The following is a 14,292-nucleotide window of genomic DNA, read 5'->3' as shown; positions in this document are numbered from 1 at the left end:
TGGTCACACCTGTTGCTTCTCCTCCCTCGTTTTCGACCAGTAATTTTGCCATTGCCACTCTGCTCATTTCATTTTCTTGTTCTCTCAGTACCCTGGCTTTTTTTGAGCCCTAGACCTTAGATGAAACATTTTGACTGAGCTTGACAGGCTGAATTTTGCTTTATTTTTATATATTAGTGGTGCATGTGTGTTCTGCACATCTGACCGCACCATTTTCTAAAATAATTACAAGTGGTGTGGTTATCAGATGATGAGTTGAAATGTGTTTCAGTGATAACAATTAATGTATTCTCAAGAAGAATGAGTATGTTTTTGCTTTCTTTTAAAAGAGTCCACTGCGAGTCTGAAAGTGTTAAAGGAGTGCAATGGTAAATAAGGGGAGCCCTGTTTTAATCCAAGCTACATTTTCAAAAAACGTGTGAGTTTCTAAGTTGTACCCATGATCAATGTAGTAAAGTGTCTCACAGGCACCATGTTGTAAAGTACAACAGTTTTGGTGCTTTCCAGGGAATGGAGAGAGATGAACCAGTAGTTTCAGGTGGGAAATTTGATCTCACTCTGATGTATTTGCCCAGAAAATCTCCTTCAGTCTTTAAAGGGAGCTACTGATGAAAGCAATGAAACAGATTAGGGTAAAACATTTTATCCATGAGGTGACTTTAGGTGCAGCTCACTGATGGCATGGTGTTTCTAATTTTTTGTGTGCTTTGCGTTCATCACGTTGCCATGAATCCAAGGAATTAAACAAAATCCATCTTATCCATCAAGGTAAAATGGGTTTTAAGAGTTAAAGCTCTCACTCTCCTGCCTCCCGTTGCTCTACAATAATAGGTAGACCTGAGTCAATGCAACAGGGAGAGATATTGCAGATATCTATACACACAGAGTGTGTTTAGAGATCTAGAATCTACTTTCTAATGAGAATCATTTGTCATGGGTTAGCTGTTTGTATAAGATAACCTCCAAGTGCGCGCGGGCGTGTGTGTGTGTGTGTGTGTGTGTGTGTGTGTGTGTGTGTGTGTGTGTGTGTGTGTGTGTGTGTGTGCGCCATGTAAGCATGCCCTGCTTAAGTATACAGTACGTGTATGTTTTAATGGACAGGGAGCTTCACAGCCACTTAGAAATGAAATGGTGATGACAGAATGCTCTAGCAAGCAGCCAAGTACTCTGAAATGACACTGAAGGATTACTAATGAGACACAGTATTGGAGTTTTGAATAATCCTCTGCAGTGGCATAACTTTGGTACTGTCTGGTAACATTCTAAAGACTATTTATAGATCTACTATGCAGGATTGTCAGCTACTATTTGTAAACAGTATCACCAGCAAAAGTGAAAGTGAAAGCCAACCCTAGATTCACTCTTTGTTTGACATTTCGTTGCTATATTTGCATTTTTTTGCCCCTGTATTTCTTGGATGCCGACTGTTTATGGTTTGGCACCTGGTCAGTATTTTTCTATAAAGTCCTGACCACACCTGAGTGCTGTGGGGGTGCATGCACATGAATGTCACAAACACAGACACGAAGAAGAAAGCAAGAAAATACAAACAAGGCAGAATCTCTGCAGATAAATACACCGCCACACACTTCTAGTAGGTCATAAGTGATAACTGAGAGGGATTACGTCTGTATGAGTCTATGCATTGTTTTTTTTAGGAAAATTATGTTTGGTATATTTTAACACCATGTACAATCCTATGTGATTGTCATTTTTCTTTATAAAGTGTCCTCTCTGCTCTTTGAATTAAACCCGTACTGCCAAATCAATCAAATCAATCTTAAGTCTCAATTATCTTACAAATTCTTCCCAACTCTGCCCCCTAAGTTTCAGTTGTCTTTCCTTTGTGTCTACAAACCCCTTTTCCACTGCACACACACACACACACACACACACAAAAACCCTGACACCCACTAATTTGTAATTAATGGGAAAGTTTGCATTAGACATTCATTTCTGTGACAAATGACTCTGCAGTAGTCACAGATATTTATTGGCTCCAGCTCCGATTGGGTCAGATGGGCAATGATGGAAATGCAATACAATTCAATTTTATCCCCTTTGCCAGTGCAATGAAGTGACGGGGCGCCACAAAAAACTACCCATTTCAATCCAAGCAGTGCCCAAACGTCATTTCAAATTTACTCCACAAGCTAGAGAGACTGAATAAGTAAGAGATATAAAAAAAGGAGTTATCATCGTAACATTTTCCCTGACCTCCATGCTGCTTTTTATTATTAACTAACCTGTTTTCTGGCCTGTCCATGACACCAAACATGACGCACCAGAAAAAAATCAAAACAAAAACTAAGGCACACTCATCCTCTGTAAAGCTGTGTACACAGCTCTGGTCTATTGGTAATGGGAAAGGAGTTGATTGCCTATTTTTAACAGATCTCCTCGCATTTAAAACTTAAATAGTGGCTGTGTTAGAAATGAGTAAAAAAGAAATAATTACATATAATTTCTTTGTTTGACTTTTATTTGTATTCCTTCCTATATCAATAATGAAAACAAATAAATTTGAACCAAACTGCACTCTCTCTCTGAGGAAAAAAAGTACAGTGATATTATATTTTTATAAAATATCAAGACACATCAGGCTTTTATCACAAGTTACCATTGGTGGTTTCAGTAATTTCCTCCAGAGTTAATTTCCTATAGAGTTGCTATATTAGTGCCTCTAGCTTTCTTAATGGACATAAAGACTTCATTTCCATTTACAAATGAAATGCCAGTGACATTCTGCCCTGGGAAGCTATAAAGCACTGTGGAATGAAATTACAGCGGTATGACCATATGCTCGATCAAGCTGTGGACCACTGCTGTGTGAGTGACAATGTGCGATCCTAATGAGGCACAGAGGTATGCAGAGCGCTCCAAAACACGATCAAACTGTGAAGTTTCATCATGAAGTTTAAGTACTAAAAATCTGACTATTGACCGACCATTTCATCAGTCACACTGTCTCAGGAATGAAGAAGATGAATGAAGGGGCTGGTAGAAGTAAATGAGCTAACTGAGGGGAGAGCAAGAAAAAAATACACCAGTGGAGCAAAGACTTGCCCAAAGCACTTATATGAAACATCCCCCCAAAAACACTTGTGACTTAATTGGCCTGTCACAATATTTCAGAACACTGCAATCAGAAGTTCAGGATTTAAGTCTCATTTTGCATCAGATCCTCTATTTGAGAAACTTTGACAAACGGCAGCAGGCATCCATCTGAACTGTGACATGCTCTCCCAAAGTGGAACCAGCCATTGGTGTGATTAGCCGATGCAATTACTGATGTGATGGGAATTCTGTGCATCCTTTACATTGTGTTGCGAGCCAATCTGGGCTCACGCATAGCTGGGCTATTAAAGCATTGATGCATTGCAGCAGCCAGCCGGTGGGTTGAGCGAGTGAAGAGGCTCTCCAGCTGCAGCTTCTGTCATTATGGCAACGCTCCACACCTCGTCGCACCGCAGAGCACTTATTCCAACACAACAGGGGAAGAGCATCAGCATTATATCAACTGTGCCTACCACCGCAGAGAGAATAGAGTGTCAAGAGTCACAGAGGAGGGGAAAATGGGCTGATAGACGGCCAAGGAGAGGAGGGAGTCGCAGAGGGCTTAGGGGAGCTTGTTGTTGACGCTCCGGTGTTCGCTCTCTTTTCATTCTCTCTGTCTCTCTGTCTTTCTCTCTTTCTCTCTCCCAGAGCTCCGTAGTTCCCCATATCCTCCAGAGACTGGGGATTATGGGAATCTACGCTACGTAGCTACACTAAGCTTCCAGGGGAGAAGGTCAAGGGGAGGCTAGACAAACAACAAAGTCTATCTTCTTTCCATATGACCCACTTGCCCTTTATCCATTATTTCTCCTATATGTCCTCTCCTTACTTTAAAACAACCGTTGCCTTCCAATGTGAGGTCTTCCACAAAATCAAACATAAGCCAGCAGCATAAATGCAAACAAACATATTTTCCAGGATTATTCTGTTTATTTCCCTGGAAACACTTTTTTTTCCATATCTAAATCACTTGCTTTAACTTTCGATCATCTTGAAAAGGTGAGTAAATTCTATTTCAAAAGTGAAAATTGAGATCATCTTCTGTTTACTCTACACTCACTTTCAATCACACTCGCTCCTCTCATTGCTCTCACCCACAGATCATATCTCATTTTGCTGTTGTTGCTTTAAATTATCTTACCTTTTTAACAAACAAGATTCAACAGTTACTGTATTCGATTTGTTTTTTGGGGTTTTTTTTTTCTCTGAAGAATATTCCCAGTGTAAAGCAGTTTTTTATTGTTTTTGCTGAGGATCAGGTCATCTGTGCTTTCATTTCTGCTCAACTCCCTGTATTCTTGACTCAGTCAAAAAGTCTCTTCCTTGCCTGCAGCTTGTACCAAATGCAGAAGCGCGGATTCTTACTGTTAAAAAAAGGCATGCTCATGCCAGTTTTATCTGGCTATATTAACCCTCAAAAGCAAGCAACAAAAGCAACAAAATGCACAAGAATTTGTAAGTAGTGTTGGGCTGTACATTTAATTGAAATGTCAATGAAATCACAATGTGGCCAAAGGCAAAATCCAGGTTGCAGGACCTGCAATTTCTGATAAAGGGGAAATGTGTCATAACATCATCATTTTTATATTTTATTCAGTGAAAGTGAAATGCAAAAATTACCATCCACACTTAAATTGGAACTTGTATATGTCAAAACCTTCACAATGTCTGCAGCTCTAATATAGAGACAACTACACAGACTGCTTCCCAAACTATCTGAAAACTGTCACTTGGGCTGTTTGCAGGGTCAGTGCACACTAAGAAATGTCATCTTTTTTAAATTCTTATTTTTGTGAAGCCTTCTTTCAGTGTTATTAACTTAAGATTGATTTCCATCAGTCCAGGCCTTGCTCTTATACTCTTAAGATTGATTTTAGTGCATTTGCTGTTTTTTGTACTTTCTTGTTAAGTGGTTTTGAAGTGTGTTTTGATACTACAACATTATAATCATAAACAGTAATGATTGATTGATGTAGAAGCAGTAGTAATGTTAACAGTACTGTGGCAGTAGAGATATTTATAATGCCAAGACATGGCAAACCAACATCAAAGTACTAGTGGCAACAAAGGCTAACCACTGCGTTGTTTTGCGTCGCCTGTGTCTTGGCCAAAAAGTTGCATTTGAACACACTGCAAAGACTGCAGCCAACAGTAAACCAGCATGAGAGAAAATAACTCTAACTACTATAGACAGAAGTCTGTACTCCTCATTATACAAGGGGAAAGCAGAAGACCAACAGGACAAAGTCAAGATGCTAGTTAGCCAGTTAGCACACTAACACAACCTGATATTGAAAGAACAACAGGATATTTACTGCATGCTGGTGAACAATTCAACAAACAATTTGGAGATGCTTCACCTAAAGAGCTCAATAGCAAGAAAAAATCATTTTAGCCTACCTAATACATCAAATTTATTCCAATCTCACACCATCTCATTTTCATCTCTTTTCTTGGGTATAAAGCTGAACTTCCAATCAAGAGTGATTTCATTCACTGTCAGGTCAGACGCCAATTCAACATGCTTAATATGCCATAAAACAGAGGACAGGGGCCGAGAAGGACCATCAAACGCCAACATAGCAGCACGCACTGAAAAAACTAGGGGGAGAGACATGCTCTCCAATGGCCCAGCATTATACTAGTATTAGATATAGCAGTTCTTGGATTAACGAAGCACCCGTAGTTGTAGTAGCATCTAGCATGTTGTAGGAACAGTCCTGGTTGGATTATAAAAGTAGTAGAAGTAGTCAGAGTCAGAAGTAGCATTACTAGTAGTCGTAGTAACTAAAGCAGTAGTATGAAGACTAGCAGTATTTTTCTCTTCTGTCATACATCAAACAGTGATATCCACATGCTCCCCTCTCCTTCCTCTTTGTCTCAGCCTGAATAATGCAGAGTTGAGGTGTGTGGTGGTGGACTCCCCTGTGGAGCTGAGGCCAGGGTAGCAGCTGTCCCTATCAAGACTCTCCTCAGAGCTGTCACGGCCTGTCTGCTCCTCGGCTAATCACTTCCTACAGGCCTGCAGCATGGGACCGCCACAGCTAATGTCGTCACCGACTGGGCTGAGGTACGCTTGCCGGATGAGTGTGATGTAGTTTCATATGGTGATGAGTGTGTGTGAGTGTGTGTGAGTGTAGGTGGGTGTACGTGTGTGATGGGTTGGTGGTGTACAGGTGTGTTTACCCAGCGGCTCCAGGGGTGTGCAAATGCCTCAGGTAGTGCAACATGGATCATGCATCCACACACACACACACACACACACACACACACACACACACACACACACACACACACACACACACACACACATCATTACCACAGCACCTTTTTTCCCACCTGCCAAAACACATTTGCTACACAAGGAGTTACCCATCTGTGTGTAACAAGCTAATGGCACAGTGTGTCACACACCAGCACACATGGTCATATGAAAATGGCCATTTGTAATGACACACACTTAACTCTGGCATGTTCAGCTGTGGTTAAAAAAAAGAGTGAAGCCTGGGGAAATACATCCAGAGCCAAAAACTGTGATTTTCCTATCCTCTTAGCAGACCTTTGAAACATTTCCCTTTTTTGCACACAGACGATGTTGTGTTGTTGGATTATTGTGTTGTGGTAGGCGCTGTCAGGCCCTGCGGTGAATACCACAGAACCAACTGTCAACAGTGATGATTAATTATCAGTCACTCCAGCCATGCAACAAATTGGTAAATACATTTGCCTTCTGGGGTTTCAGAGGCCATCTTGAATTTGGATAGCCACAAACAGAAAAGAGATTGATAGGTCCAATCAGGGGAGTGTAGAATTCAGGGCTCTAGATAACAAGTGAAAAACAGGATTTAAACAGATAAAGGTGGTTCAGGCTTCCAGCAAGAAAAATATCAAACTTGGAAGTGGAAGCTTGCAAAGCTGGCAAATTGGAAATGGCAAGTGAACCACTGTTGTTGTACAGTGAACATACAGGTGACCATATTTGGGTGAGAGGCTGACACTGTGAAGGAGGGAGGGGTGGATCTGAGGACACTATTGGCAGATAGCCTGTCATTCAAAGTGGCCCTTCCTTAATTATGTGTAAATTTAATCCTTAATGAAATGTAAACTAGTGAGCGATACAAACAAGGGGGAATTAGCTATACAGACCAAAACCTTTTTTTGTACAAGGCTGTAAAAATGTATATTTCTGCTGTAAAGTTTGGCATGTTAGCATGGGAGCTGAGGGGCATTGACTCACTTTTGGAGCCAGCCTCAAGTAGCCATTAAATGACCTGCAGTTTCTAGCACTACCCCATAGGTTGCTGCTTGGTTTCTTATGATGGAAATGTTTTGGGTTGTTGTAGCACATTTGTCCTTGTTGGCTACCGTAAATTACAAGTCAGTTGGCATTAATATGATTGCAAACAGCCTCCACTCATCTGCAAAGGCTTTCCACAAGGTTTTGGAATCTGGCTCAAGGGATTTGCTCCCTCTCAGCCACAGGAGCATTATGGAGGTTGGCTACTGATGTTGGGATAAGGCCTGGCTCAAAGCTTCAATTAATCCTGAAGATGTTCAGTGAGGTCAGAGCTCTGTGCAGGCCAGTCAAGTTTTTCCACTCCAAGCCAGGAAAATCATTTCTTTATCGACCGTTCTTTGCGCACAGGAGCATTAGGCGAGTTTCCATTAACCCTCAAATTGTGCAAATTAAAATTGTGAATATAAAATATGCCTAATTGAAACACATTCGTTTCGAAAAACTCCCATTTATCACAAAAACATTTTTAGGCTTGCATGAGGTGGTATTTCAGGCGATTAAAAAAAGCCATGTTTCACAAAACTGTAATGGAAACATTTTTTTTGCTTTTATAGGTCACATGATGCTATGGCTATGCAGTTGTCGGTAGCAATTGGCTCCTTCAGGCATGATGCAGCAGGTGCTAAAAGAGGTGTTATTGGATCACATAACTCCTCAGTAGTTGAGTGGATACATCTGGAACTTTTGAATTCAAAATTGGGAAATTGTGAACAATCACCTCCCAGAAATCCCTCATATATGGCCGTTCCCATGTAAAAGGGGCTTGGCTGTCCATTATCACTTGCATAATACGCCCATGCTGCCTTCAATTGGAAGTAATGGCGGTTAGTGCAGTGACTGCTATAGAAACCTGCTAATGTTTTGAGCATCTATCGCAATGCTTCTTGGAATTGTGTTTTATCGATATTTCAAAAATATTTCGAAATATTTCCACATACCTGTAATGGAAACCCGCCTATTGTCAAATTGGAACACAAAAATGCCTTCCCTAAACTTCCAGTGTTGTCTAAAAAATACCCAGACCATGAAAACAGTAACAGACCACAAGTACATGTAAGTATGTGGAGATACCTTTGGCTATATACTTTTAAAGAACAATTAGTTGCTGCCTTTGTCCACGATGTAGGACCTCCATTACTGCCAAGAGAGGACCAGCAAACGAGAAAGATGTTGCTGGTACTAAGTATAATAAGGATAGGCACAAACACAAAGAGACAGAGAAATGCCTAAAATGCAGAATGAGACAGCCAAAGATGAAGGTAAATAAACAATCATGAAGATGGACAGGCAGACAGACAGAAATAAGAATAAGAAGAGAGACAGGAGGCGTGACGGCGCAGTGAGGCATGTAAAGGCAACTGGTGCCGCCACGCTGCTCCTTGCCCCTGCGGCGCACGGAACAAAATGAAGCTGGAAAGAGGGAGGGCGGGAATCGAGACAAGAGAGAAAAGCTGGGTATGATTGACTAGAGCAAAATGAGAAGACATGAAAGGAGAAGAGGGAGAGAAAAGACAAGAAAGGCGAGGGAGAGGGAGGATGGGGAGAAGGGGCAGAGAGGAGCGTGCCAAAAATGTGACAGGCAGATAAACAAGAGACTGTCAGTGACTACATTTTATCCACTGGGTGACTGCAGCATTTAACAAACTCCCTGTGTGATTCTTTTTGCATGCTAAACCTGCGTGCACACCTGCTTCTGTGATTTCGCCTCTTTACCTGCGTTTGTGTTCGCACTGCCTCCGTGTGAGTGCGTAAAGGCTTTTGTGTGACAGAGCGTGTTGAGATATTGGACCAACACATCTGCCGTTGTGCCCTCACCTTTGAGAGTGCGCCCTCTAACAAGCTGAAAATTTGTCAACAAAGCCAGGAAGCAGTTGTTGTTTGCCAGTAAGCAAGAAGAGGCCTGCAGAGGCAGCCCACAGACACACTGCCAGATACTGCATAAGCAAGGTGTGTGTGTTTATGGGGAGTGTGTGTGTCAGCAGCCCCCACCACCACTTGATTTGGCTTGTTAGTGCTACTTCTGGGGGTTATAAGAGCCAAGAGCCATCCAGTCATTGTAGCTGCTTCATGCAGGCCATTAATGCAGAGCTCATTTAGCCTGGAGCCAGCCCAGCGAATCGCTCTCATGTGTTTTTTTTTTTCTTTACTCATGCTCTGCTCTGTGACCATGTGATCATTTGACTTATGTGATTTATGGGGCTGACAGTGGTTTTCCCCACGGAGGTGGTGAATGCACAGCTCAGTAGCTTCTAACCAGCGGTCCTGGCCCCCATCCCGGTCCTTAGAAGGAAATTTTGGAACAAGATGAATAGAAGAAAATTTTGGGGATGTGACAAACTTTACAGATAATGCTAGAACATCATAAAAACACAATGCTTTTTTGAGTCACATGGCAAACTGCAAATTAATCTTTTAAGGATGTTTGCATATCAACACGTAACTGCTTTTACTTGCCAAACACCTGGACGCTTAGGCACTTAAATGAGACAGCAAAGCCAGTAGTAAACAGAAACTGGGTTAGATGTCCTTCTCCTTGAACTGAAAATAGTTTCTTGTGAATACGAAACAGTGTCTAATGCTTCACTACAATTGCTTTGTAATCGTACATAACTTGGAATAAGGATTGAATAACAATTCAGAACAAGAACGTTTTCAGTAATGCATGTGTTACTGGAGAGAGAAGTCCATGTGCCAATTTAAATAATGTAAGAGTAAATAAACCTTTTTTATTTTTAAACCACTGTGCCTATGGGAGTACACATTCTTTCTCAGGGATATTAGCAAATATCATGACAGCTGCCTTGACACATAGATCTCAGTACTGTTGGTAGCTTCTCCAGTTCATTTTTTTTTCAGCAGTAGTTGGCACATTTTGCATGGCTGTGTTGTAACTCAGGTGTACCTTAAGACTTTATTTAATATTTGGGGGTGATTTTAACCTAGAAAACCATTCATCCAGATGCCCAAATCATTGTTATTTTTTTTTTCTGTAGTAGCTGTGGGAGCAGCAAATCTGCACAGTTTAGTAAATGTGACATAAATTGCATTTTGAAAAAGCAGAGTTTATTCTGCTTGTGGTGAAGATATGCCTGGCACTTACTCATTGTCTCACAGTATGTGCTTAGACACTATTAATGGGGGTCTCATTATGGGTTATGCACGAGAGGAAAGGAGTTTTGTTTCATTTTTATCAGCCTCTTTTTAGTATTTTTTTGCTGAATATTTTATGACATCTCAGAAATGGTCTTCCAATGCTGTTTCCAAGTAAAGTTTTGTCACATAACATACAAATAGTTTATAAAGGTACTGAGAACTCAAGCACATTTACAGGATCTCCTACACCCTCTCTGTTTTATGCTAGCTATCAGAGTTTGTGATAGATTATACACTTTCAGACCCAAGAATATGGCTTATTTTGTTGCATCATAAAATCTAACAGAAGCTAATTTAAAAGTCACAATGATCTCGACACTGCTTCTCTTGCCAGTGAGCAGCAAGGATGGAGAAACGGAGGGGGAATAAGCCAGAAGGAAATGCAAGAAGTTGAAAGGGTGGGATGGATGAAAGCAGACAGGAGGTGGAGTAGAAAATTGCACCGAGATGAGAAATGGCAAGCGATGACAAATCATTGCTTTGACGAGTGCTGTGGCTCAGATGAGAGTGAAATCATATTAAAAAAAAAAAATCTGGTTAAATCTTATGAAATATAAAGTAGCCTGTAACAGCGTACCGAATGCTGCAACATGCTGTAATAGGTTTGAACACACTGTGATGAGAGCATGAAGTGGCCTGTCAGTTATGTGTTGGCTGCTAAGGTTTCATCGCTTCCAGGGAGAGAAACAAACACATTGGCTTAACCCCAATTAATGGGACTGATATCTAATTGCTTTTGTTCCACATGGCTTGAACAAAAGTTCAGACACTAACAGAGGATGTTAGTTTGACTCTGACTGTGTTTGTGCTTTTATTTTAACCAAGGTGGTGCAGGCTACCTCTTAGGTCACGGACAAGTGGAACTTTTACACACTCAGTGTTTGTCATGGAAATGCATTGTGAAGTATTGTAAAACATAAAACAAATAAATCAGGAACCACAGATCATAGACACAGGTGGAAGCAGCAGTCACCACATGGAAGCGTATATTTACATCATACAAAGAGGGGTTGTACTATGCTAGAAACGCCCATCCACCCCAGCAGCAGATGTCTCTCTCACACAGAACCAGTAAAACAAGTGCGCCTTCTAGCGGTGCCTCCAACTTTGTGTGCGCGCATCAACCTGCTGTAATAGCTGTAATCAAATTGTGTTACTTACGGTAAAAAACGTATTCTGTGTAGCTGGACCAGATCTTGTCTTCTGTGTGCTGGTTGACGAACGAGGCAGTGACTGACGAGTTGCAGGCCACCATTTGGAAACCACACTCCGACAGCATGTCAAAAGACCTCTCCAGGTGCTTGAACTTGAGGTAAAACCGGGAGGTGTACCGATCCGGGGTTCTGTCCGGGTCCCGGCTCTCATTCAGGGTCTCCCCGAAAACTTCTTTGGCGAGAGCCACCCGCCCGCATATCAGTATCCGAGGCACCCTCCTGAACTTGGCGTCGGTTTGGCTCTCTCGGCCCATGGTGCACGACCCCCGGTACCCCACCGTGATGAAGCCGCTCTTTCTGTCCGCGGGGACGAGAGAGGGAGGCGGACACTGCCGGTGGTCGCTGCCCTGCGACCCGTCTTCATAGTCGCTGTGGAAGTAGTCATCCGGGCTGTGCTTGATATCGTCAGGGGTCAGGAGCTTCACCAAGTCGGGCAACTGGAAGTACTCCGCCTCTTTCCTGAGCCTCCCTTTCTCCGGGAAGTGGTCCGGGAGGACGACTTGCTTGTCTCGGAGGTAGTCCAACACATACCGGAATAAAAACCCATCTCTGTCGATAAAATAACGGCCCTTTGGGTCTCGTGCCAAGTCATTACATGCATCTTTTTTGGAGGAGAATAGCTTACAAAGTAATGAATTTGGGGTGCCCACCAAAGTTGAGTGACGCGTGTAATAAACCTGCCCCCCTACGTTTAATTCAACAACATCTGGGAAACTGTTCTGAACTGATGCTTGCTCTTTGGGGTTAGTCCTACAGTTTCCACTCAGCGCCATCGTTTCCGTCATGAACAGCTACAAACGGGCTGCACACCTATTTCTACCAATAAAAAAGAAAAAGATCAAAAAAAAAAAAAAAAAGAAAACGAGAGGGATGTTAAAAGTTGCTAAGCTGTGTCCTCGGTTATTCTGTGTAGATGCAGGGCCTCCAACTTCATCTTACAACAATGTGGATAAGCATTTTTCATCGGCCACCTACCAGTCTTAAGCAGTTGTAGAAAATGGGGGGGAGATGGCAGTCCGGGGCGTCCCTCTGTAAATGTTAAATTAAAAGATGGGTGACTTAGTGGAGGACAGAATCAGTGCTGCAAGAGAGGAGAAATGTATCCGGGCGCATCAAGCCTGGCTCATGTGAGAGCATTACATAGGGGGACCGATGGAGGCTGTAGATGCCTATTGCACCGAATTAAAACTTATCTTGCTTGCCTTTTTTGCTACTATTATCCAGTAAATAGAAATCCTTCTTCACACATGCAACCCAGAAATACACCGTAGAAGAAAAAAAAAGTCCAACAACTTCGGTATAGTCCGAATAAAAGAAGGTGCTGATGTGTTACTTTTTCTTCAACTTCCCTTGAACAGCAGCAGATTTTCCGGGAGGAGGCACAGTCTCTTTCAGTGGCGAGAAACTTCGCAGAGATTGCACACGCAAACCTCGGGAGTCCTGTAATGGTTTTGTCTATAGCCTGTCACTGCATATATGTCGCCTTATCCGGAATGAAAGAAACCCTCTTCAAAAAAAAAATATCTTTCGTACTTTCTTCGAGAGGTGTTAAAAAAATCTCAGTTTAGATTTTTTTTTTCTGAGCAGCGGAGAGGACCGACCCGCTGCTGCTGGCTGCTTTTACCGGGAGCTGTCCGCGGTGCTGAAACGAGCATCTCAACCCCCCCTCCCCCCTCCCCTTCTCCCGTACCGCCTCCCCTCCCCTACAGAGCTGGGTGGTGTCTACACGGCTGCCCTCACACCCACCCTCCCACACACGCGCGCGCACACGGAGGGAGGGAGGAGAGAGAGAGAGAGCCTGACTAATGGGGCGATTCCAGGCTACTGGGTGGGAGAAAAACAAAAGTCCCTAAATTATCCACAAGAATGGAGCAGAATCAGTCCTATTTACGGAAAAAGTAAGAAATAGCCATAATATCCATACATATCTGACGTATACTAACCCTTTGAAACCTGTGCAAATCGGCTTGATCGCTTTCAAAGACATGGAAAGAATGCAATGGGCAACGAGAAATGAGTAAATAGTTGCATGAAAATTACCTGAAAATGTGAAAAACAAAAATAATGTGTGTATGTATGTACATATATATGTGTACATACATACACACACACACACACGAAATTTGCTTATAGTCATTTGGACATTTTCCCTTTTTTAAATAATATCAAATAATCACCACACAGCTTATTTTCAAGTAACTGTCTTGTTACCTTTACCCATTTATTTATTTATTTATGTATTATTATTATTATTATTTATTATTAGTTATTGTTATTGATATATTTATTTATTTATTTTTGGGCAAATATCTGGGCATCATGCAAGGTTACTCTTTCCTATGTTTTAAAAGATTCAGACCAATTTTCTCAGGATCTATAGGTTAAAATGCTTTTGAAAACTGTCTGAACATAGCACAACTAAACTGTTGTAATTCCAGTGCAAAGTTTGTTAAATTGCTGCATCCATCTTTGTGCCATTATTATAATAAGCTAAACACTCACAATGCTGCAATTTGACCCCCAGCTTGAAACCATTTGCATGACATTTGGTTTGAATGCATAAATACACAA

The 14,292-nt window shown here is 41.8% G+C and overlaps 1 protein-coding gene across 1 annotated transcript in view; it reads right to left on the bottom strand.

Annotated features, from left to right (window-relative positions):
- The window catches only part of kctd16b (potassium channel tetramerization domain containing 16b), an 85,591-nt gene extending 72,231 nt beyond the window's left edge, over positions 1 to 13,360 (bottom strand). The window contains exon 1 of the mRNA XM_042499815.2: positions 11,669 to 13,360. Coding sequence (XP_042355749.1) covers positions 11,669 to 12,506 — 838 coding nt within the window. The 5' untranslated portion in view covers positions 12,507 to 13,360. The remainder of the gene's footprint in view (positions 1 to 11,668) is intronic.
- Between the last annotated feature and the right edge of the window lie 932 nt (positions 13,361 to 14,292).

Source organism: Plectropomus leopardus, chromosome 15 (assembly GCF_026936395.1).
Source record: "Plectropomus leopardus strain MGB_pleo_1.0 chromosome 15, ASM2693639v1, whole genome shotgun sequence".
In the NCBI taxonomy this organism is placed as follows: Eukaryota; Metazoa; Chordata; class Actinopteri; order Perciformes; family Serranidae; genus Plectropomus; species Plectropomus leopardus.
The sequence above is the reverse complement of the archived record's forward strand: the minus strand, read 5'-3'. Positions and strand labels throughout refer to the sequence as shown.